Below are 26,854 nucleotides of genomic sequence, written 5' to 3' on the forward strand. Positions count from 1 at the left end.
ATTCTAACCCTCAGAAAACTGGACACAGGAATGTCCTTGCTACATTCCCAATGAATGTGTCTTGAACATTCATATTGAATATTCTGAGAACATGCTAACTACGTTCTGGGAAAGTTCTGTTTGACATTAAGGGAATGAAACAGTCTTTGCACATCACTGGAACAGTCCTATGAAAACATTAGGTAATGGCAGTGGTGGAAAAAGTACCCAATTGTCATACTTGAGTTAAAGTAAAGATACCTTAATAGAACATGACTCAAGTAAAAGTGAAAATCACCCAGCAACATCCTACTTGAGTAAAAGTCTAAAATAATTAGGTTTTAAATATAGTTAAGTATCAAAAGTAAATGTAATTGCTAAAATATACTTAAGTGCCAAAAGTAAATACTAAATCATTTCAAATTCCTTACATTAAGCAAACCAGACGGCACTTTAAAAAAAAATATATGCGGATAGCCAGGGGCACGCTCCAACACTCAGATATAATTTACAAATAAAGCATGTGTTTCGTCAGATCAGAGGCAGTAGGAATGACCAGGGATGTTCTCTTGATATAATTGTGTGAATTAGACCATTTTCCTGTCCTGATAAGCATTCAACATGTAATGTACTTTTGGAAGTCAGGGAGAATGTATGGAGCAAAAAATACATACTTTAACTTCACTACATTCTACAAAATTAAAAGTAAAGTACAGATATCCCCCAAAAATGACTTAAGTAGTACTTTCAAGTATTTTTACTTAAGTACTTTACACCACTGGGTAATGATCTAATGAGACTCTTAAGGGAATGTTCTCTAAAAGTGTGGGAATGTTGTTAGCTGGGCACCTGGATCTTAGCTGAATGTGTAAGAGACCAAATAATATCCTGCAAGAGACAAGCTGGCCATAATGTCCTATTTATCAAAATGTTTAATCTTAGAAGTCTTTCAGTTTGCTTTGCTATTTTATGTTCCAGGTCTTCAATTGACACACAGGCCTATGCATTTGATCCACCATCAGGCATTAAATGAAATTAAAATCCCTTACACATACCTTCCATGGCTCACAAAGATCTTCACTGGCATTTGAAGTTCCCAGACTATACACACTCCACCTCCTCCAACCCCTGGCCCTCTGCCCGCTTTCCCAAATCTCTCCTGGCTGTATACTGGTCACAGTGGTCAGTGTCTGACACTCAGTCTATGAGGAGAGGATAGAGGAAGAGTCAGGGGGACAGGAGGACACTCCACTCAGTGGTGGATCTTCTCAGACCAGCGAGGCTAGTCATAACTCGGTGATCTCCAGCGGGCTCTCGGACAGTGTGTCATCGACCTTGTTGTTGTGGTGCAGCGGCGTGGACTTGGCCGACTCAGTACGGGCATTGCGCTCGGTGTACAGCCCCCTGTCGGTGGCGTTAAGCGCCTCCATGGAGCGCGCCAGGGCCAACTGGTTGTCCTCAGGCAGACTGTTGAGGTCAGAGGTCAGGAGCGTGCCCATGCTGCCGTGAACAACGTGCACGCCGTCGGGTCCCCTCATCTCCACGGGGAGCTTGTGTTTGAAGCGCAGCGTACCCCAGCTGCCACCCATGCTCACTCGCTCATCCTCGTCATCATCCAGGTCACTCTGGATCAGCTGGGAGAGGGAAGGTAGAGACATGGAAGAGAGGAATAGGCAGATTATATTAAAGGGTAGAGGGTTGAAGGAAGTTGGGGAATAAGCAAAAAAGCAGCACCAATTGTCTCATTGAAATTAAGTAACATTGAAAGTCAGATGCAATAATGTTGAAAAGGTGCAGCAGTCAGAAATTAGCCTGAAAGGAATTCTGAGGGGAAAAACAGCAGTTAGCACTAGCAGTCGGTGGCAACATCCTATAGAGCAGTAGAGTGGGGTGGCAGTGGCCTACAGGAGTCATGCAAGCAGAGGCAGTGAGACAGAGAAGCGCCAGTGGGGAAAACAGAGGAGTGATATAGCGCCCTCCAATGGCGGTGGCAGGGAGCAGGACAGCACACAGCAACAGGATTGGACCTGCTTCTTCTCACGTCCCACCTCTGTGACTGACGATTGGTCGCCTTGGCTGGTCGACTTGGTGACAAGTCTGGCTGCAAAGAGCTTTTTGAGCCTCAGGTAGTCGTCCAGAACCACATTGAGCAATGTGCCCTAATAGGACAGCAGTTAGGGTCACAATCACAGTCAATCAAAATCACATTCACCGTCCCAATATGTTTAGATTACCGCACAGCACCTCAAAACCAATGGTTGTTTTACAAGCAGAAATATTACTTCCCAACAGGAATGTGTGGTCACTGCCACCTGAGAGGACATATTGTGTGTTTGTGTGTCCCTTACCTTAACGGGCCCCTCCCTCATGATCTGGCCCAGCTTGGCGATGTTGTCATACTCCTGGATTGCTGCTCTCAGGTAACGGTCATCCTCAGGCTTGGCCTGAGGCTTGCGGCCAAATGTTCCCTGCAAGGTGTAATACACACACACACACAGTTCAGTGAAAGACAAATGCCTGGCCTAGGAGGGCAGCACTGGGGATACGAGAGACACAGAGATCCAGAGCTGACTTTGGCTGGGATTCAATCAAATGTGCACTGTACTGTCGATATGCAGGTGATTTCCATGATGTTCGCTGAGATTGCATACACGGTAAACGCTGTGGATGTCAACTCAAGTGTAAGTTACCTTTAAAGTCAAGTGCAGTGCGCGTGTTGATAGTGATTTGATTGAATCACTGCCTGAGGGTCACTCGGAGGGCGGAAAAATGATGACTAATTGGAGCTCATGTAAACCTGAGACAAAATGTGGTGTCATCTTCCCTAGGACTACATACAGCGGGGACTGTGAAGCAATACAAACATAGGTACAGACACATGCATACACACATACGATAACATACGCATTATACACACACGTACACATGGATTTTGTATTGTAGATACAGTGGGGAGAACAAGTATTTGATACACTGCCGATTTTGCAGGTTTTCCAATTTACAAAGCATGTCTGTAATTTTTATCATAGGCACACTTCAACTGTGAGAGACGGATTCTAAAACAAAAATCCAGAAAATCACATTGTATGATGTTTAAGTAGTTAATTTGCATTTTATTGCATGACATAAGTATACATCAGAAAAGCAGAAATTAATATTTGGTACAGAAACCTTTGTTTGCAATTACGGAGATCATACGTTTCCTGTAGTTCTTGACCAGCTTTGCACACACTGCAGCGGGGATTTTGGCCCACTCCTCCATACAGACCTTCTCCAGATCCTTCAGGTTTCGGGGCTGTCGCTGGGCAATACGGACTTTCAGCTCCCTCCAAAGATTTTCTATTGGGTTCAGGTCTGGAGACTGGCTAGGCCACTCCACGACCTTGAGATGCTTCTTACGGAGCCACTCCTTAGTTGCCCTGGCTGTGTGTTTCGGGTCGTTGTCATGCTGGAAGACCCAGCCACGACCCATCTTCAATGCTCTTAATGAGGGGAGGAGGTTGTTGGCCAAAATCTCGCGATACATGGCCCCATCCATCCTCCCCTCAATACGGTGCAGTCGTCCTGTCCCCTTTGCAGAAAAGCATCCCAAACTAATTGTGTTTCCACCTCCATGCTTCATGGTTGGGATGATGTTCTTGGGGTTGTACTCATTCTTCTTCCTCCAAACACGGCGAGTGGAGTTTAGACCAAAAAGCTCTATTTTTGTCTCATCAGACCACTTGACCTTCTCCCATTCCTCCTCTGGATCATCCAGATGGTCATTGGCAAACTTCAGATGGGCCTGGAAATGCGCTGGCTTGAGCAGGGGGACCTTGCGTGCGCGGCAGGATTTTAATCCATGATGGTGTAGTGTGTTACTAATGGTTTTCTTTGGGACTGTGGTCCCAGCTCTCTTCAGGTCATTAACCAAGTCCTGCCGTGTAGTTCTGGGCTGATCCCTCACCTTCCTCATGATCATTGATAGCCCACGAGGTGAGATCTTGCATGGAGCCCCAGACCGTGGGTGATTGACCATCATCTTGAACTTCTTACTGGTTGGTTGGTGATCAAATACTTATGCAATAAAATGCAAATTAATTAGTTAAAAATCATACAATGTGATTTTCTGGATTTTTGTCTCTCACAGTTGAAGTGCACCTATGATAAAAATTACAGACCTCTCCATGCTTTGTAAGTAAGAAAAGCTGCAGAATCGGCAGTGTATCAAATACTTGTTCTCCCCACTGTATGTGGTAGTGGAGTAGGGGTCTGAGGGCACACAGTGTGTTGTGAAATCTGTTGTGAATGCATTCTAATGTTTTTAACTTCTTTGGGATAGGAGGTGGTATTTTCACATCTGGATGAAAAGCGTGCTCAAAGTAAACTGCCAGCTACTCAGGCCCAGAAGCTAGGATATGCATATTGGTAGATTTGGATAGAAAACACTCTAACGTTTCTAAAACTGTTAAAATAATGTCTGTGGGTATAACAGAACTGAAATGGCAGGCGAAACCCAGAGGACAACCCCCCGCCCACCCCCCAAAAAATAAAGAAATAATCCTACCACTGATTTCAATGGCTGGCACTTTTACAGTCGTGCCAGATTGCAGTTCCTAGGGCTTCCACTGGATGTCAACAGTCTTTAGAAAGAGTTTCGGGCTGTTTTGGGGGTTAAATGAGGGAGAAGAAGTAGTTTTTCTAAGGGCTCGCATTTTGTCTGTAGTGTTTCCATGCGCATGGCCGAGAGCGCGTTCTTTTTGTTTATCTCCGGTAAAGACAATAACAATTCTCCGTCTTATATTGTATTGTTTATTTGCGTATTAGGGTACCTAAGGATTGATTATAAACGTTGATTTACTTGTTTGGATAAGTTTATTGGTAACGTTTGGGATTCATTTTGTATGCATTTTGAAGGGGGGAAACCGAGTGGATTATTGACGGAAGCGCAACAGCTAAACTGAGTTTTTATGGATATAAAGAAGGACATTAATCGAACAAAAGGACCATTTGTGATGTAACTGGGACCTTTTGGAGTGCCAACAGAAGAAGATCTTCAAAGGTCAGGCATATATCATATCACTATTTCTGACTTTCGTGTCGCAACTCCCCAAGCATTTTAAAAATCTGACACCTTGGCTGGATTAACAACAAGTTAAGCTTTATTGTGAAGTATTGCACTTGTGATTTCATGAAAGTTTAATATTTATAGTAATTTAATTTGAATTTGGCACTCCGGATGTTGGCCAGGTGGGACGCTACCGTAAATACAAGTATACAGTGTTAGTAGCATAATACCTGGCTAGGCCAGAGGAGGGATTCACTTGTGTATCGTTTTTCCTGTGTAGTCCCAGCTAACAACAAACGCTTCCACAACTTTAGAGAATGTTCCCTTAAGAGTCTCATTAGGTTTTCACAGGAATGTTACAGTGACATATAAGGACTGTTTCCAAGAGACCATTCCTTTAAAGTAAAACAGGACTTACCCAGAACATGATTCAAATTTTCTCAGAATATTCAATATTAATGTTCTAGGCATGTTTCATGGGAACGTTGTAAGAACATTCCTGCGTCCAGTTTTCTGTGGGTTAGGATAATATTCTATCAACGTCCCACCAAACATACATGGTTGCCATTTTCTACGAATATACGATATTGATGTTCTAGACACGCTTCATGGGAACTTTGCAAGAACATTCCTGGGTATCAGACATCACCTGATGGTCCCAAAGAAACAGTCTCGAAGAAAACACCTAATTGTTTATCATTGCACATCTCCCCTTGTTACTGTGGCCATGCCCATTTTAGGCTCTGATTGGTGAACCACTGATCCATTCACAGCTCTTTGTTTGTTGGCAATTTTAGGGACATTCACACACAAACAATGTTTTAACAGTGTTTTCAACGTACATATTTGACATACATGATTACATTGTGCATGTTCATTTATATGATAATTATTATTCAGCATGTACTCCCCTGGGATTTGAACTCAGAACCTCTTGGTTCACAGCATTCTGAGCTTTCTGTTATGTCACCATGTTAGTGTCAGTTTATTGATTTGATTGACTTATTTAAAGCAATTTTAGGGCTTTTTGTATACTTCTCTGATGTTGGTAAAACCCTGTTTTAATGTTACCCCTGAATCACTATGATCTATAAAATAGTTTTTCTTGACTGTACTTTTAAAAGAGCTGAGATTTACTTCAAAGTGCATTCACCTTATACCTACAGTATCCAGTAGTTTCAGATCTTCCTAGCAAGAAGGGTTTAGGGTTTGCTTCTCAACAGTGTCTAACTATACTTGCCCAATAAGCATATGTCCTAGGGATATCCCATATTGGGATAGTGCATAGGGCATTCGACAATGGGTTTGAGACCTGCTAGGGGAGTCACACTACTCTGACGTTCTAAGCATTATAAGTCGTTGTCATTATTTGGCAATAGATACAACACCCCTAACTGATCAAATAAAAAAACAGTTTCTCATTGAAATATGCTCACCTGTAGGATTGCCACTTATCTCATAAACTGTCAGTAGTTAATTAATTTTATATAGTTTAGCATCTCTCCATCGTCTTCTTGAAATCCACACCACATACCGTCATTACATTGTTAATTTAAAAATTTCACAAATCAAATAATTTATTTACATAGCCCTTCGTACATCAGCTGATATCTCAAAGTGCTGTACAGAAACCCTGCCTAAAACCCCAAACAGCAAGCAATACAGGTGTAGAAGCACGGTGGCTAGGAAAAACTCCCTAGAAAGGCCAAAACCTAGGAAGAAACATAGAGAGGAACCAGGCTATATGAGGGGGGCCCAGTCCTCTTCTGGCTGTGCCGGGTGGAGATTATAACAGAACATGGCAAGATGTTCAAATGTTCATAAATGACCAACATGGTCAAATAACAATAATCAAAGTAGTTGTTGAGGGTGCAGCAAGTCAGCACCTCAGGAGAAAATGTCAGTTGGCTTTTCATAGCCGATCATTAAGAGTATCTCTACCACTCCTGCTGCCTCTAGAGAGTTGAAAACAGCAGGTCTGGGACAGGTAGCACGTCCGGTGAACAGGTCAGGATTCCATAGCCGCAGGCAGAACAGTTGAAACTGGAGCAGCAGCACGGCCAGGTGGACTGGGGGCAGCAAGGAGTCATCATGCTAGGTAGTCCTGAGGCATGGTCCTAGGGCTCAGGTCCTCCGAGAGAAAGAGAGAATTAGAGAGCATACTTAAATTCACACAGGACACCGGATAAGACAGGAGAAGTACTCCAGATATAACAAACTCAAAAAGAATGTAGCAACTGCAGATTTCCCCTTTCATATATTGTGTTTCGTGATTTGTCCCACTTGATTTTTATATTTGTTTCCACATTAAAACATGGAGATGGATCTCTGTGTTGTGTATTGTTTTGGTATAACTGGTGATAGGTTTGGATTTATGAACTTTAAATCCTTATTAATCATTAGTTGTAATAGAGAAATGAGGGGTGCCATAACCATTAACCTCTGGTGTAGCCCCTCGGCTATCTGTAGGAGGAAAGTATATGGCGGGGGAAATAAAGCTTGGAATGTACTGAGTGTAGGGAAAGCGATCACGTGGCAGGCATTGACAAGGGGAGAGAGCCATGGATTAGTGATCAGGTCAGGTCACGTTAAGGGAGAAATAAAAGTTTATGGCCCGTATCACTCAGTGTCCTGCCTAGCAGTAAATTACAATATTTGTTCAGATGTGTAGGAGGAGACTCAGCCTAGAAGGAAGGGTTAAATATCAGTGCTTGTGTGAAAAGGTTCTTGTCTAATGCATTGTCTAATGCAGCTGTATTGATCCTCTGGGAAGAATACACTTGCTTTAACTTTTTATGGCTGCAGGGGCAGTATTGAGTAGCTTGGATGAAAAGGTGCCCATTGTAAACGGCCAGCTCCTCAGTCTCAGTTGCTAATATATGCATATTATTATTAGTATTGAATAGAAACACTCTAAAGTTTCCAAAATTGTCAAAATATCATCTGTGAGTATAACAGAACTGATAGTGCAGGCGAAACCCTGAAGAAAAACAGGAAGTGGCTTCGATTTTGAAAACTCCATGTTCCATAGCCTCCCTTTGCTGGATTTAAAGGGATATGAACCAGATTCCTTTTCCTATCGCTTCCTCAAGGTGTCAACAGTCTTCAGACATAGTTTCAGGCTTTTATTTTGAAAAATGAGCCAGAACAATAACATCGCGTCAAGTGGTCACATGAGTTTTGCTCACGCAACAGAATTTGGACAGCCATTGTTTTCCCCTCTCCTACTGTGAAAGACATTTGCGGTTGATATATTATCGATTATATATTTTAAAAACAACCTGAGGATTGATTATAAAAAAACTTTGACATGTTTCTGTGGACATTATGGAAACTATTTGGAATTTTCGTCTGCTTGTCGTGACTGCTCTTTCCTGTGGATTTCTGAACATAACACGACAAACAAACGGAGGTATTTTGGATATAAAAAACATCTTTATGGAACAAAGGAACATTTGTTGTTTAACTGGGAGTCTCGTGACTGAAAACATCCAAAGATCATCAAAGGTAAACAATTACTTTGATTGCTTTTCTGATTTTCATGACCGTGCTACCTGATGCTAAGTGTACTTAATGTTTTATCGTGCGATCGATGCGACTTACACAAACGCTTGGATTGCTTTCGCTGTAAAGCATAATTTCAAAATCTGACATGACAGGTGGATTAACAAAAAGCTAAGCTGTGTTTTCCTATAGTGCACTTGTGATTTCATGAATATAAATATTTATAGTAATATTTATTGTATGTAGCGCTATGCTATTCAGCGGTCGTTGATGACACTTATCCCGATATCGGGATTGCATCCATAAGAAGTTAAGCTTTCATAGTGTCCGTCAAGTTTTTACTCTGAAAATTAGAACCAAACACTGGCAACATCATAGCTTAAATGGCAAATGAGAGAAAGTATGCTACTGTTAATATACACATTTCTAATATTCTGAGAATATTGCAACCATGTTCTAGGTACTGTGTGTTTCTATCAGAATCAACGCTACAATTACATACATTTACATTTGAGTCATTTAGCTTTAATCCAGAGTGATTTACAGTTAGTGCATTCATCTTAAAATAGCGAGGTCAGACAACCACATATCATAGTCATTGTAAGTACATTTTTCCTCAATAAATATCAGCAAAGTCAGTGCTAGTTGGAACAGACAAGGTCATCTAATGCTCAATTGTGTTCTTTCCCGCTATTCATTCATTTTGATGCAGCCCATCCTCTTATCTGATTATCAAATCAAATGTTATTTGTTACATGCTTCGTAAACAACAATGAAATGCTTACTTACTTGCCCTTCCCAGCAATGCAGAGAGAAAAATAATAAAACAAGGAATAAATACACAATGATTAACGACTACATACACAAGGTACCAGTACCAAGTTGATGAGCAGGGGTACGAGGTAATTGAGGTAGATATGTACATATACAGTAGATAGGGGTAAAGTGTCTAGTCAACAGGATAGATAATAAACACTAGCACGCAGCGTGATGAGCCAAAAGAGTGCAAAAAGGGTCAATGCAGATAGTCCAGGTAGCTATTTGGATAACTATTTGGCAGTCTTATGGCTTGGGGGTAGAAGCTGTTCAGAGCCCTGTTGGTTCCAGACTTGGTTTATTGGTAAACTTGCCATGAGGTAGCAGAGAGAACAGTCTATGACTGGGGTGGCTGGAGTCTTTGACAATTTTTAGGGCCTTCCTCTGACACCAGCTGGAATAGAGGTCCTGGATGGCAGGGAGCTCGGCCCCAATGATGTGTACTGGGCCGTACACACTACCTTCTGTAGAGTTTGCAGTCGGATGCCAAGAAGTTGCCATACCAAATGGTGATGCAGCCAGTCATGATGCTCTGAATGGTGCAGCTATAGAACTTTTCAGCCTCCTGAGGAGGAAGAGGTGTTTGTCTTGCCTTCTTCACAACTGTGTTGGTGTGTGTGGACCATGTTAATTCCTTGGTGATGTGGCCCCCGAGAAATTTGAAGCTTTCAACCTGCTCCACTAGAGCCCTGTTGATGTGGATGGGGGCGTGCTCTGCCCTCCATTTCCTGTAGTCCACGATCAGCTCCTTTGTCTAGTTGACGTTGATGACCTCACAGACCTCCTCCCTATAGGCTGTTGCATTGTCTTCGGGGATCAGGCCTACCATTGTTATGTTGTTAGTATACTTATGTTCAGTCCCAGGGTCCTGAGCTTACTGACGAGCTTCGACACTATTGTGTTGAATGCTGAGCTATAGTCGATGAAAAGCATTCTCACATAGGTGTTCCTCTTGTCCAGGTGGGATAGTGCAGTAGAGATTGCGTGTGGATCTGATGGGGCGGTATGCGAATTGGAGTGGGTCCAGGGTGTCTGGGATGATGGCCTTTTAAATAATTTCATGGCTACAATTGTGAGTGCTATGGAGCGATAGTCATTTAGACAGGTTACCTTGGCATTCTTGGGCACAGGGACTATGGTGGTCTGCTTGAAACATGTAGATATTACAGTCTTGGTCAGGTAGAGGTTGTAAATGTCAGTGAACACACATGACAGCTGGTCAACGCATGCTCTGGTAATTCGTCTGGCCCTGTGAGCTTGTAAATGTTAACCTGTTTAAATGTCTTCTCACATAGGCTATGGAGAGCGAGATCACACAATTGTCTGGAACATCTGTGGCTATCATGCATGGTTCAGTGTTGCTTACCTCGAAGTGAGAATAGAAGGCTTTTAGCTCGTCTGGTAGGCTCACGTCAATGGGCATCTCGAGGCTGCGTTTAATTTTGTAATCCGTGATAGTTTGCAAGCCCTGCCACATCTGACGAGATTCAGAGCCAGCGTAGTAGGATTTGATCTTAGTTCTGTATTGATGCTTTGATGCCTCTTTGATGGCTTGTTGGAGGTCATAGCGGGATTCCTTGAAAGCAGCAGCTCTAGCCTTTAGCTCAGTGTGGATTTAGCCTGTAATCAATGTCTTTTGGTTGGGATATGTAAGTACAGTCCCTGTGGGTACAACGTCGTTGACGCACTTGTTAACAAAGCCAGATCATTCTACGAAAAGGGTGGCTTTCCTGTCCCGGCCTTAATCACCAGGAAAAACACTTAAAAGTGTGAGATAATGACACAAAATATGTTTTTTTGGTTTTAATTTAAGTGTTTTATTATTAATTAAACCGGTATATTGCGAAATATTTTTTTAATATATTGTCGTGCACGGTCAGTACCATAAAATTGTCTTGTCTCTCGGGTCAGGAGTCATGGTTTAGTGACATATTTTGAGTTTAAATTTCATAATACAAAGGAAAGTATTATAGTTTGGACTACTTAAAAAACTACAATATCAGATAAATATTACAAATAATTTACAAGTAATAGCTGTCCCTCAATTTCTTGTCACTGGTGTTAAAATGTATAAAAACCATCACTTTGAAAATATGCAACATCCTTGACAAATTCTTCCTGGTTGGAGATGGGACTGTTTTGAAAAGCACATGGCGAGTATACACTCTCTCTTCATATGTTAACAATTTGATGATTAACTTGGTAATTCCATGCGAGAACTTAAGATGTGTCACTGGTGTTATACAGTTTATAGTAAGAATGAAAATTGGATGAAAATTATTGATGAAATTGCATGATTAAGTGATTTATTTACAATTTAAGAAGGGATGCTAACCCACACCTCAGAGCAGCCTACCTTAAACAAAAATACCAGATTTACTTAAAGGATTTAGAGATTCGAAAAAGAGCGAAGGATCTCACAGAAAGGGAAAAAACACAGGATCGAAGAAAATGGCGGGTCAGACAGGCAAAACACAGAGAGAGATTGACAGCAGGAACAACAGTGTTGACTCACCCATCCACTCCGGATGAAGTGGGGGGTTCATTAAAGAGGTCAGCCGACCTCTTGTTCCACCACGTGAGAGACATAACGGATGCAATGTCTTTCTACCAGGAGTTGAGGGACTCCGGCAGTCAAATACAGTTCCTTTATGTCAGCGAGGAAGATGTGGAAAGAAAGGCAGATTTAACTTTGGATTGGAGATGTTTGATGTGGGTCTGGAAGGAGAGTTTACAGTCTAACCAGAATATATAATAAAATATATTTTAGTCAGATTGGTCATGGCTCCCGAGTGGCACACAAAGGGACTGCCTTGCTGTTCTCCAGCAATATCCACTGAAAGCGCACGAGGGCAGGGGATGGGCCGCAGAACCGCGTACAGAAGACAGACCTAGCTCATGGGTACGTGAGAAGGAGGAAGGGGAGGGGGTGGACCCCCACCCTGCCACACTGGCAACACTTTAAGCGGCATTGCACTAATAATGGCGATGACTAGGGAAACGTTCCAGATGTTCTGTTGTTAGTGCCAGTCTGCATGTTCAAACTAAAACAATATAACTAATAATGGCATCTTTATGCTTTCATTAATAAAATAATGATAAAAATACTTGGCGGAGAGTCAAGTCATCTTTTTCCGATATACTGTAGGCCTAACTAGGTGACATGAGTCTCACTAGTGTTGAGTAATGTGCTGTTAAAAGTGATGTAGGTATTATTTATTTAAAGAGCATATTGAAATTAGAAGATATGATTTGGAGCAATAGCCTACAACTATTTTAGCACTGTTTTGCGCTACTCTGAGGCAAGCATGGGGACAGGTCTTGATAAATCAATGAGATGTATATTTGAACTGATTCTCCATTTGGGTATAGGTTAGACTAGAATTAGAAAATTAGGGTGTAGAAATGTTATGCTTTTAGTGTAACGTTTATTTAACTAGAAAAGTCAGTTAAGAACAAATACTTATTTATAAGGACAGCCTACTCCTTCCTCCCTGTTGGGGAATTGAACCCCAGTCTCCCGCGTGCCTGCAGTACACTGGATTCTTTCGCTAAATAGCCCAGTACTGTACTCCCGACCGTCACATTGTACAGCGCCATATGTTCTGTTCAATCCCAATGGAAAGAGTTTTTTTTGTTTTCCTTGGAATAGAAACACCGTAATATTAATCAAATTAATCCCAAACTCTAAAAGTAATTGGAAATGTAGATAAAAATTCAGGAGATTTTGTACATTTTGAAATGAGGCCGAGTATGAAAGTGAAGTATCAGGTTTTGACAGTAGAGAGCTGCTCGCAACCTATTGGCCATTGAGAACCCTTAATCTGCGGACCCCTTTCCCACCGACAAAGTCCCTGAAGCCCTCTGAAGATGCTGGTGGATGCTGGTGGTGATGGAGGCAGACAAACAGTGGGTGAAGTACGGAGGGTCTGCGATTGTTGCAAGGCCGCCAGCCATTTCACCCTTTCTGGCCCTGCTGTTGAGTCCCAGTCCCAGTCTGGAGTGAGCCCCTTGCCATCTCCCTCTGAGGCTTAGTGCTTCAAGCTGTTTCTGACAGAGGAGCTGGTGGGAGACATAGTGGAGGAGACCAATTGCTATGCCTTGGAACTACAGGAGAAGAGAGAATCAGAGGAAACTCGCTAAATGTGTGACAACCACAATTAGTTAAATGTACACCTTCCTGGTGAACTCCTTAAGGGAATACTGGCGCACGGATCCTATGTTTGCAACTCCCTTCTTTGCCAAACTCTTTCCCCTAGACTGCTTCCTAGTTCTGCTGCGATGCCTGCATTTCATCAACAATGCTGTTGCCAACCTAAATTACACAAAATAATAAATGTTCTTATGGAATGGAATTAGTACCTTGAGTGTCCACGGTTATATAGGAATACACACAGAATACTTTATGTTCCATATATAGCTACATAAGGTGTGCTACAGAAGAAACAACATAACACGATATACAGAAACTATTATGCTAACATAATAAAGCACGCCACTTACTTTGATAGGAATACACAAATGTCCAAAATAGTTGTTAGTAAGGAAAACAGCAATGAAGGCAATGGGGGCGCCAGTCGGAAAATGCACCAGGGGTAAAACATTCGGGAAGGTTCTGACTGGAGATGCGTAAATGCTTGCATACTTGACCTGGGGAAACACTGGGGGAGTGCTTGGGCTCTCATCAAAGAGAGAACGTTGTCCGGCTCAGCTAGCTAATATTCATCTTAAATTAAAATAGCATGCCTCAGACGTACATTTTCTGGCACAGTGAAATGGGCTACTTCCTTGTGAACGCACCTCATTTCAAACCGTTGTTTGAAATTAATACTGTTGGTTGAAAATAATTTGAAACTGAGAAGTTGAAACATAGATAATTAGCAGGAAGCTAATTGGTTTGAGGGCAGCATGGGTTAACTGTCCTGTTGCGTGACAATCAAATGTTGGAACAGTGAGGGCATTCTGACATCACGCTCATAAAAAAAACTCACGCTGGGGGGACCGCTAGAGATATTTGGATGTTAAAATATTAAGGGAATGCCCTGTGCAACGTAACTTAAACATTGTATGAATCTCATCACAACTGAGCATATTTTGTGCTTTGGGAACCTATATCTTGTAATGCACCCACACTTCTCCCACCACCTAATGAAATGTTCTGGGAACCTTTAAATAACTTAGAAAGGCTGTTCTGTCAACATTCTTGCAACATCGAAGGAATGTTTTGTGCACCCTGATACAAACATTGTCTGAATGTTAGCACAACTGGACAGTTTTAGTGTTTTTGGAACCAAAATCTTGTCATATCCACACAAGGTTCCCACAACCTAAATACATGTTTTAGGAACTTTTAAAGAACATAACAAATGTGCTCTGGGAATGTTCTTGTAACATAAGGGGAATGTTTTTGCACCCTTATGCAAACATTGCACAATCATTCGTACAAGTTGACAGATTCTTTTGTGATGTCCCCACAGTGTTTCCACCAGACTGTTCTCACAACCTAAAGAAACATTCTGGGAACCTTTAAAGAACAGACAAAATGTGTTCTGGGAACGTTCTAGCAACATGGCGAAAGTTTTATACAAACATTGTGTAATCATCAGCACGGCTGGACAGTTTTTGTGTTAGGAGAACATTTTTCACAACCTAATGAATGTTCTGGGAGCTTTCACAGAACCAATTGTGGTTTGCTGGGTGTACTCATAGAAATGCATGAACATAAATAGATAGCAGTGGAGCCTCCTCGATGGAGGACGAGGAGGACCATCCTCTTCAGTGAATTTCATAAAAATGAAAATGGTAAAACATTATTAAAGTTATCCTAAAACTATACTGAATCTACAGTATTCACAGGTCACCAAATAATTGATTAAAACACACTATTTTGCAATGAAGGTCTACAGCCTCAAAGCACTCGGTAAGGTAGCACCATAGTGTAACCGGTGTAACCGGAGAACAGCTATCTGTCCTCTGGGTATATTGACTTCAAGTACAAAACCTAGGAGGCTCATGGTTCTCCTCCACTACATAGTCTTATACAGTAACTATGACAACTTCCAGAGGATGTCCTCCAACCTATCAGAGCTCTTGCAGCATGAACTGACATGTTGTCCACCCAATCAAAGGATCAGATAATAAATATAGTACTTAAAGCATAAGCTACAGCTAGCTAGCACTGGAGTGCATATAATGTGGTGGGTAGTTGACTCAAAGAGAGAAAGAGACAATAGTTTAACAGTTTTAAACTAATTTATTTATTTACAAATTTTTTGACAATAGGGCCCGCAGGTGTAACTGCTAAACTGCTTACTGACTCTATCATGACTGCATGATTGTAGCGGGTTTACTAACGCATTAGGTCTATTAGCTATGTTGACTATGACGTTACAAATAGCAAGTATGGTGACAACGATGTAGGCTGTGTTTAGCGGTTTTGCTTGGAAAGGTTTTTTCACCTGGTCTCATACAGCTGATGTGTTGTGCATTGAAGTCCACAAGCGAAGGGAAAAGGTAAGAGGAGGAGAGTGCATAGATGCGAGAAGGACTACAATATGGCTGCTATGAAAGTGAACTGTCTTTCCACGTGAAATTCATTCCGCCAATTCTGTTGAAAGACATTTCTTAAATGGAAGCAAATGGAACGAAATGGCAATAAACATACCTGAGTATGTCGAAATAAAAATTATTGTTTGCAACCGTTGGATTTATGATTGCCCCCTAGATCAGCTAGATACAGGCAAGTGTGAAGGAGGTATTAAATGTGTCACTGTCTGTCCATTTGTCACCTCAACATTTTCTCTCAACTTGTGTGCACCAGGTTGTAAACTTTCATTCATAGGCTAGGTTGTAGGGAAAAGTTGAGTATCATGTAGTAGCCTAAATCTATCAATGTTAAAATGGAATATGAATGAAATCTTAAACGGCACCGACCGCCGCTGTTTAATAGCTGTACTCACGTGAGTAGGCACGGGGCTGTTCCACAGGTCAGTGATCTCACTGAGGTTTTCCGGCAGGTCGTCTTCATGCTCTGCCTGGGCAGCTAGCTCCAGGTTCCGACAGAACGGGTCTAGCCACACAGGGTTGGCCCTGAGAGTCAACAACAGTCTTAGCTATAACCTTAGCCAGCTAACACTTCATCAGTCTTATTAAATATTGTATACACAACTGTCAGATATTTAAGATCAGCACTGCATGTATCTGTGATCCTGCAAAAGGAATATGCCCACACATACATCATATCAATGACATGAGTCAAATGAAATAAAGTACTGTAGGTTTTAAAATGCATAAACACTGTAATCTATTGTCTCACCCCTCAAATGAGTATTTATTGGTGTTGGGCAAATCCAGGATGTCCATGAGACCTTGCTTCCCTGGAAGACAGAAAATAAACAGGTGAATTATGAATTACAATCACGTACACACACACACGTACACACACACAGCTAGTCAAACTAGTCCATAGTTTGCCACATCCTGCTGTTAGGCTTGCAGGGACTTTCTCCTCGGTGCTGTCTCTCACCTGTGGATCCTGCTACAATGGCTTTCAGCTTCCTCTTGTGTCTGTAGCATAGAAAAACACACAGACAGGTGGTGAGACGTTCAACATGCTGACATAGCCATGTCAAAGTATCTATCATAGCCAGTTTGAAGTAACACCATTACAAATTCCATTGACATGAAAAACATGTTTATATATTTATTTATTTTATTTATCCGTTATTGTACCAGGTAAATTGACTGAGAACACGTTCTCATTTGCAGCAACGACCTGGGGAATAGTTACAGGGGAGAGGAGGGGATGAATGAGCCAATTGTAAACTGGGGATTATTAGGTGACCGTGATGGTTTGAGGGCCAGATTGGGAATTTAGCCAGGATACCGGGGTTAACACCCCTACTCTTACGATAAGTGCCATGGAATCTTTAATGACCTCAGAGAGTCAGGACACCCGTTTAACATCCCATCCGAAAGACTGCACCCTACACAGGGCAGTGTCCCCAATCACTGCCCTGGGGCATTGGGATATATATTTTTTTAGACCAGAGGAAAGAGTGCCTCCTACTGGCCTTCCAACACCACTTCCAGCAGCATCTGGTCTCCATCCAGGAACTGACCAGGACCATAGAGATGAATGAATCTATACTTTGATACACAAGAACATATTGTAAAATTTAGTGGTTAAGTATGAGTAAGCTTATTGGATTGTATAAGTTAAAGTGGATCAGTATGCTATGTTTGACAATGAGGGTGAAAGGGTGACAGAGGGTGGTGCGAACAGCCCAGTATATCACTGGGGCCGAGCTGCATTCCAGGACCTCTATATCAGGCGGTGTCAGAAGAAGGCCCAAAAAATTGCTAAAGACTCCAGCCACCCAAGCCATAGACTGTTCACTCTGCTACCGTCTGGAAAACTGTACCGGAGCATCGGCTCTCGGAACAACGGGCTCCAAGACACCTTCTACCCCCAAGCGATAAGACTACCAGACTCCTAGATAGTTTGGGTACCATTAATTGACTATCTTGCACTGACCCTACGTACACTCACTAGACTATACAAACCATATACATTGACACTCCCACACAAAAGCCACACACATTCATGCACACTACATACGCCCACACACACATTACACACACACACAGACCAACACAACACAAACACACATACATACATATTACACACCCACACACTTTTACACTCATCAATTGCTACTGCTACTTTGTTATTTATTTTACTCTTATTATCTACCCTGATGACTAGACACTTAACCCTGCCGTCATGTACATACAGTATCTACATCAAATACTTCATACCTCTGCACATTGATTTGTACTGGTAATCCCTGTATATACAGTTGAAGTCGGAAGTTTACATACATCTTAGCCAAATACATTTAAACTCAGTTTTTCACAATTCCTGACATTTAATCCGGGTAAAAATTCACTGTCTTGGGTCAGTTAGGATCACCACTTTATTTCAAGAATGTGAAATGTCAGAATAATAGTAGAGAGAATGATTTATTTCAGCTTTTATTTCTTTCATCACATTCCCAGTGTGTCAGAAGTTTACATATGCCCAATTAGTATTTGGTAGCATTGCCTTTAAATTGTTTAACTTGGGTCAAACATTTCGGGTAGACTTCCATAAGCTTCCCACAATAAATTGGTTGAATTTTGGCCCATTCCTCCGGACCGAGCTGGTGTAACGGAGTCAGGTTTGTAAGGCCTCCTTGCTCGCACGCGCTTTTTCAGTTCTGCCCACAAATTTTCTATGGGATTGAGGTCAGGCCTTTGTGATGGCCACTCCAATAGTTTGACTTTGTTGTCCTTAAGCCATTTTGCCACAACTTTGGACGTATGCTTGGGGTCATTGTCCATTTGGAAGACCCATTTGCGACCAAGCTTTAACTTCCTGACTGATGTCTTGAGATGTTGCTTCCACATATCCACATAATTTCCCTTCCTCATGATGCAATCCATTTTGTGAGGTGCACAAGTCCCTCCTGCAGCAAAGCACCCTCACAACATGATTCTGCCACCCCCATACTTCACAGTTGGGATGGTGTTCTTCGGGCTTGCAAACGTCCCCCTTTTTTCTACAAACATAACGATGGTCATTATGGCCAAACGAGTAGGACTCGTTTTACTGTGGATATAGATACTTATGTACCTGTCTCCTCCAGCATCTTTACAAGATCCTTTGCTGTTGTTCTGGGATTGATTTGCACAAGCAGTATGATGGCTGCGTGGTCCCATGGTGTTTATACTTGCATACTATTGTTTGTACAGATGAACTTGGTACCTTCAGGTGTTTGGAAATTGTGGAGGTCTACATCATGGCTGATTTCTTTAGATGTTCTCATGATGTTAAGCAAAGAGTTTTATGGTAGGCATTGAAATACATCCACAGGTACACCTCCAATTGACTAAAATTATGTAAATTAGCCTATCAGATTCTTCTAAAGCCATGACATCATTTTATGGAATTTTCCAAGCTGTTTATAGCCCACAACCGTAAGGCTCTCCAGAGGGTAGTGAGGTCTGCACAACGCATCACCGGGGGCAAACTACCTGCCCTCCAGGACACCTACACCACCCGATGTCTCAAGAAGGCCAAAACGATCATCAAGGACAACAACCACCCGAGCAACTGCCTGTTCACCCCGCTATCATCCAGAATGCGAGGTCAGTACAGGTGCATCAAAGCTGGGACAGAGAGACTGAAAAACAGCTTCTATCTCAAGGCCATCAGACTGTTAAACAGCTATCACTAACATTGAGAAGCTGCTAATAACATACTGACCCAAATCTCTAGCCACTTTAAAAATTAGCTGTAAAAAATTTACTTTATTTAAAAAGTCACTTTAAACAATGCCACTTTATATAATGTTTACATATCCTACATGACTCATCTCATATGTATATACTGTACTCTATACCATCTACTGCATCTTGCCATCGCTCATCCATATATTTAATGTACATATTCTTATTCATTCCTTTACACTTGTGTGTGTATAAGGTAGTCGTTGTGAAATTGTTCGATTATTTGTTAGATATTACTCCACGGTCGGAACTAGAAGCACAAGGATTTCACTACACTCGCATTAACATCTGCTAACCATGTGTGTATGACCAATACAATTTGATTTGGTGTCAATTTCTGACCCACTGGAATTGTGACACAGTGAATTATAAGTGAAATAATCTGTCTGTTAACAATTATTGGAACAATTACTGGTGTCATCCACAAAGTAGATGTCCTAACCGACTTGCCTAAACTATTGTTTGTTAACAAGAAATTTGTTGAGTGGTTGAAAAACGAGTTTTAGTGACTCCAACCTAAGGATATGTAAACTTTAGTCTTCAACTGTAGCGCCAATCTTGTGTATTTTATTTGATTCCTCTTGCGTTACAATTGTAATTTTTTTCTTTAACTCTGCATTGTTTGGAAGGGCTCATTAGCTAGCATTTCACTGTAAATTCTACATTAATTGTGACATGTGACAAATAAAATTTGATTTGAATTACAGTGGAAGGCTCTTACACTGTGCGATAGTACCAGTTCATGAAGATGAATGACATGGCTGCCAAGAAGAGCAACACAGCTAAGATAATGATGGCCATCTGTAGCGTAGTGAGGTCATCAGGTGCTCTCCCGCTGACGGCAGGCTGGACATCCAGGATGTTGTAATTCCTAAAAAGGTTCTTCAGCTGTTCCTTGTTCTCATCAATCATCTGAATCACCCTGTCCATCACAAGACCAGGGAAGGGGAGACAATGGGCTCAGCACAAAGAGGAGTATACTCATACAACATGTTTTTTGTGTAGTAACAATGTAATGACATAGAAATATAATTACTATGATGGGTTCTGACTCCTAAACTTGAAATAATGAGTGCCATAGTCTGGTTTCTACACCAGAAGTGAATGGTTATCTGTAGGAGGAATGTTTATGGTGTGGTAATTAAGCTTGGAATGCACTGTGTAAAGGAAAGGCAATCACATTGTTGCAGTCACTGATAAGGTTGGAGAGAGGTGGTTTAGTGAGGAATGGGGGTCGAGGTCAGGTCACATTAACGAACAGTTTACTGGCCGCATCACTTGACTTCCTGCCTAGCAATAAATATGTAATGTATAGAGGGAAGGAGGACACCACACCCAAATGGAATATATATACTGGGGCTGGTGGAAACATATATATATTTTTTTTATTGTACATATTTATTTTTATTTTTATTAAGGGTGGATCAGCTTAATATTGCGAAAAGATTGTTGCCTTCCTACAATGTAATTGTCTGCAACATTTCCAATCCCCCATGTCTTTTTTTGGTAAAAATATATACACATGTACATACACATAGTGGGGCAAAAAAGTATTTAGTCAGCCACCAATTGTGCAAGTTCTCCCACTTAAAAAGATGAGAGAGGCCTGTCATTTTCATCATAGGTACACTTCAACTATGACAGACAAAATTAGAAAAAAAAATCCAGAAAATCACATTGAAGGATTTTTAATTAATTAATTTGCAAATTATGGTGGAAAATAAGTATTTGGTAATCTACAAACAAGCAAGATTGGCTCTCACAGACCTGTAACTTCTTCTTTAAGAGGCTCTCTGTCCTCAACTTGTTACCTGTATTAATGGCACCTGTTTGTACTTGTTATCAGTATTATTAGGAAATGGAAGACATACAAGACCACTGATAATCTCCCTCGATCTGGGACTCCACGCAAGATCTCACCCCGTGGGGTCAAACTGATCACAAGAACGGTGAGCAAAAATCCCAGAACCACACGGGGGGACCAAGTGAATGACCTGCAGACAGCTGGGACCAAAGTAACAAAGCCTACCATCAGTAACACACTACGCCGCCAGGGACTCAAATCCTGCAGTGCCAGACGTGTCCCCCTGCTTAAGCCAGTACATGTCCAGGCCCATCTGAAGTTTGCTAGAGAGCATTTGGATGATCCAGAAGAAGATTGGGAGAAAGTCATATGGTCAGATGAAACCAAAATATAACTTTTTGGTAAAAACTCAACTCGTGTTTGGAGGACAAAGAATGCTGAGTTGCATCCAAAGAACACCATACCTACTGTGAAGCATGGGGGTGGACACATCATGCTTTGGGGCTGTTTTTCTGCAAAGGGACCAGGACAACTGATCCGTGTAAAGGAAAGAATGAATGGGGCCATGTATCGTGAGATTTTGAGTGAAAACCCCCCTCCCATCAGCATGACAATGATCCCTAACACACCGCCCGGGCATTGAAGGAGTGGCTTCGTAAGAAGCATTTCAAGGTCCTGGAGTGGCCTAGCCAGTCTCCAGATCTCAACCCCATAGAAAATCTTTGGAGGGAGTTGAAAGTCCGTGTTGCCCAGCAACAGCCCCAAAACATCACTGCTCTAGAGGAAATCTGCATGGAGGAATGGGCCAGCAACAGTGTGTGAAAACCTTGTGAAGACTTACAGAAAACGTTTGACCTCTGTCATTGCCAACAAAGGGTATATAACAAAGTATTGAGATAAACTTTTGTTATTGACCAAATGCTTATTTTCCACCATAATTTGCAAATAAATTCATAAAAAATCCTACAATGTGATTTTCTGGATTTTCTTTTCTCATTTTGTCTCTCATAGTTGAAGTGTACCTATGATGAATATTACAGGCCTCTCTTATCTTTTTAAGTGGGAGAACTTGCACAATTGGTGGCTGACTAAATACTTTTTTGCCCCACTGTACATACTTTAAAATTTATTTAGAATTTTTAATATACCTGTATCATTCCCCGCAAACCTTACAACCCTTCCCCAATTGGAGTAAACTAATATACAATAACACGTAGGCTTCTACCTTCAGTTTATACATATTATACACATTTTACAGACACAATCTATTTTTACCATACTTAGATTTTGTTTGTTTTTAGTCCTTCCTCTATTTCTGATGTCCGTCCAGTTTGATTTATTTTTGTAACTGTGCTATTTCTCAACATTTCTGAACCTATATACATTTTACAAACCTCGTATGATTTACATTGGTTATCTTGTTATTTGACCCACCCTTCAGCTGCATTCAACCCGTCCCATCTATCTCTTAACACCATCCATTTTGGATTTGCCATATATTTTTCAAATGTGCTGTGATGCTTCACAAAAGTAATGAACCTTTCTATTCTCATAGCTTCTACAGATTGTAAATTAAAGAGAAAAATGTTTGCTAAAATAATTATTATATTATTGATTGACTATGGCTTTTCAAATCACCCAGTATTGCTATCTGCAGTGTTAGTTCTAGGCAAATGTCGCAATTCTTCAGACATTCCTGGACCTGTGACCAAAAACGAGCTACATATAGACAGTACCAAAATACATTATCTAATGACTCTGCTTCCTCACAGCAAAATCGGCAGAGCTGGGAAGATTGTATCCCCCATATATATATAACATTCTATTGTTTGCAAGAATTTTGTGTAGTAATTTAAATTGAAAAATGTGAAGTTTTGAATATGGCGTTGTTTTGCGTGTCAATTCAACTATTTGGCAATTTATATGGCACAGCTGGCAATTTTTTGGTCCTTAAAATGAAATTGGTATATGTTTTTATTTATCACACTTTTCTTTAACCATTTATGTAGGGCCGACAGACAATGATGCAATTAGTTGGTTGTATTTTGGGTAGAGCAGACATTTCCATATGTCTGTGTTAGCTGCATGTGTGCCATAACTCCACCAGTCCTATTTATGATATAGTTCACAAAATTAGACTTTTTTAAAACATTTAATAGAAGAAAAAAAATTGGGGATCAATTAGTATATTTGAGTTTAACCACAATATTTGTTGTATTATTTGTTCTGTCTTTTCAGGTGGATTAAACTGAAATTGCAACCAACTTTCTAATGCTTGTTTGAAAAATAACTATATTTTGGAGAATATTTCCTTTTCAAACAACCGAAAGTGAGCAGTTGTAATCTGAATAAAGTGAAAAAGGCCATTCTTGAACATGGGGTGAGACATTCCCACCAATCTACTAGAGAACCAGTTTGGAATTAAGTATAACTTTGTTTGACTGATGCCTTTAGTGAGAGGTCTAATGCTTTAATATGTAATCATTTCTGCCCTCCAAATTCATATGGGTTATATAACTAGGCCCTTTTAATTTTGTCTTGCTTGCCATTCCTAATGAAATGTATTCTTTTTTGTTCATATAATTTAAAAAGCATGTCACTGGGTGTAGTCAAAACCATAAGCAAATAGGTCAACTGTGATATGACTAAATCAGGGTGTTTTGTCTTTGTTTGGAAACATGTTTTTGTCTTATGCAGCTATATGACCCAGTGGGTGAATAGACTTGGTGTGAGCATTACTAATTGTCCGTGAGTTTTTACTTGATTCATTTAGAACCTACACTAAATATGGGAATGGAGACTGTCCGTTCTAGTAATTATATTTCTAAAGGTAATAACATGATAATAAACTATACTGCCAGGCAGCAACTGACTTTTCCACATCCAGGATGCGGTTGGTGTGCTTGTTGACCACGTGTATGAGCACATCTGTCTGGGCAAAGTTCACTCTGCCCTTCTTGTCCACGTGGAACTGAGCAGAAACAGAAGAAGAGAATGACAAAGGTGGTTATGGGAGATACACATTTCATACGTAATTTTATACATATGCATGCACACACGCACACACTTGCACACACATGCACACACACTCACACATCCCTCACACCCTTACCTACCTGCACATCGTCCGTGTTGACTATGGCTCCGGTGATGTTGGACAGCAGGTTGATAAACTCCTCCTGGAACTGTCGTACCCGCTCTGGTATCTCGTTGATGACGATCTTAACCCGCTGGTCGTCCCGCAGGATGTAGATGCCCACCATGGCGATGTCACTGTGGCCCGCCAGGTCCCGTGCCAACACCTCCACCACGAAGTAGCCCGGGTCGTAAGCCGTGAACAGGTCATAGGTACGAATGATCCCATCTGTCTCTCCTAAGGGTTATCAACAGGTTCAGGGTCAATTTCACTGTGATTCAAACAATATTTAGAATTGAAACATATATCCCCTATAGGTTATCAACATTGTTGGAGCTCAATTCCATTTAAATTATTTAGTCAATTCATCACCTTGATTGAAATAGAATTGATCCCAACCTTGGTTATCAAGGAACAATAGGCAGAGAAGGTTAACAACATGACAGGGGCCAATTCCTTTTCAATTCAATTAATCTCCTCAATTCTGAAATGAAATTGAATTTATTCTAACATTGGTTATCAAGGATTAACAAGGGATACTATACAAACACAGAGGAGATAATAGTCATGCTTGGCAGTAGGCAGTGACTGACCTATGATGAAGCTGTTTCCTATGTCCTCAGTGTCATTGGACTGGAGTTTAATGTAGCGGATGGACAGGACATGGTACAGCACCAGACTGTTGTTCCCTACATCGTTGTCTATGGCCTGTACCCGAATCAGATCTGAGCCTACCTTGGCATCAGCAGCCACACCTGAGAGAGAGAAAGAGATAGATAGAGGGGGAATAAAAGTGAGAGAATGCACATAGACACACAACCTCAACACACACACACACATTTACCCCTCCCACAGTTTATGTACTGTACCTGTAGTGTACTCTAGCTTGGTGAAGCGTGGTGGCTGGTCGTTGATGTCCTCCAGGTAGATTCTGACCTCCTGCAGGGTTGGGTCACGGCTGGGGTCAAGTGCTCTTCCCCAGGCTGACCTTTGACCCCGTGCAGGGGCCCAGTTCCTGTGGCTGGAGGCCTTGATGATGATGGAGTACACTGAGATGTCCTCACGATCCAGATCCTTCTTCACCTTCAGTACGCCCCCTGGGCTCAGGCCAAAGTTACCTTCAGTATCTCCCCCTATAAGTGTTATGTCCATATTCAATAGACAGCAGCACCAACATGCAGCAACCAAAAATATATTTAATTATTCTGTGTTAGTACTAATGGACTGATATTTCTGGATTGTCCGGTATGGATGAATCAGTGTGTTTATTTGTGTCTGTGTGTGTAGCGTAGTGTTGTGTTGTCCTCTCCACAGACCTGCTATGAAGAAGTAGACTACAGCGTTTGAGCCTTCATCTGCGTCCACAGCTCCTGTCACGTTACCCACTACTGTCCCTGGAGTAGAGTGCTCTGCCACAGACAGAGTCTGGTACGGCAGGCTGCCTCGCTGAGAGTCAGACAGACACACATACAGATAGATGAGCACACACACACACAGCTACATGGCCCAGATGTAAGACAAAATCGTCACACATATGAAACAGAGACATTAGCCTTGTTTATACTTGGTTCTAACATGCATCTTCTGTCCTGATCATTTCCACTTTCAGATTATGCCCACATTTTCAGACAGGTGTAGAAGATTAAAAGACGCATTGTGATCCGATTGTGATCATTTCTTCCAGACCACCTCCAGAGGTAGTCAGGCACGCTTTGTATCTGGAGGTCTTAGAAGTGTCCTGTAGATGGATCTGGACAGTGAAACCATTTAAAACATCATAATCCTGCCTTCTAAAATCATTGACAGGTGGCACCATTTACATATGGCATCAATTTTTAATTTTTAATTTATTTTTAATTTCACCTTTATTTAACCAGGTAGGCTAGTTGAGAACAAGTTCTCATTTGCAACTGCGACCTGGCCAAGACAAAGCATAGCAGTGTGAACAGACAACACAGAGTTACACATGGAGTAAACAATTAACAAGTCAATAACACAGTAGAAAAAAAGGGGAGTCTATATACATTGTGTGCAAAAGGCATGAGGAGGTAGGCGAATAATTACAATTTTGCAGATTAACACTGGAGTGATAAATGATCAGATGGTCATGTACAGGTAGAGATATTGGTGTGCAAAAGAGCAGAAAAGTAAATAAATAAAAACAGTATGGGGATGAGGTAGGTAAAAATGGGTGGGCTATTTACCGATAGACTATGTACAGCTGCAGCGATCGGTT

General features: G+C 41.3%; 1 protein-coding gene across 1 annotated transcript in view; it reads right to left on the minus strand.

Moving 5' to 3' along the window:
• Window positions 1–504: 504 nt before the first annotated feature.
• Window positions 505–26,854, minus strand: part of LOC109865854 (cadherin-23) — a 555,430-nt gene continuing 529,080 nt past the window's right edge. Inside the window, exons 57-68 of the mRNA XM_031799369.1 lie at window positions 25,935–26,064; window positions 25,488–25,751; window positions 25,212–25,373; window positions 24,599–24,855; window positions 24,356–24,453; window positions 20,400–20,600; window positions 16,872–16,912; window positions 16,662–16,722; window positions 16,306–16,435; window positions 2,328–2,447; window positions 2,028–2,138; window positions 505–1,613 (exon numbers count right to left, since the gene is read on the minus strand). Coding sequence (XP_031655229.1) covers window positions 1,266–1,613; window positions 2,028–2,138; window positions 2,328–2,447; window positions 16,306–16,435; window positions 16,662–16,722; window positions 16,872–16,912; window positions 20,400–20,600; window positions 24,356–24,453; window positions 24,599–24,855; window positions 25,212–25,373; window positions 25,488–25,751; window positions 25,935–26,064 — 1,923 coding nt within the window. The 3' untranslated portion in view covers window positions 505–1,265. The remainder of the gene's footprint in view (window positions 1,614–2,027; window positions 2,139–2,327; window positions 2,448–16,305; window positions 16,436–16,661; window positions 16,723–16,871; window positions 16,913–20,399; window positions 20,601–24,355; window positions 24,454–24,598; window positions 24,856–25,211; window positions 25,374–25,487; window positions 25,752–25,934; window positions 26,065–26,854) is intronic.

Source organism: Oncorhynchus kisutch, linkage group LG20 (assembly GCF_002021735.2).
Source record: "Oncorhynchus kisutch isolate 150728-3 linkage group LG20, Okis_V2, whole genome shotgun sequence".
Taxonomy (NCBI): domain Eukaryota; kingdom Metazoa; phylum Chordata; class Actinopteri; order Salmoniformes; family Salmonidae; genus Oncorhynchus; species Oncorhynchus kisutch.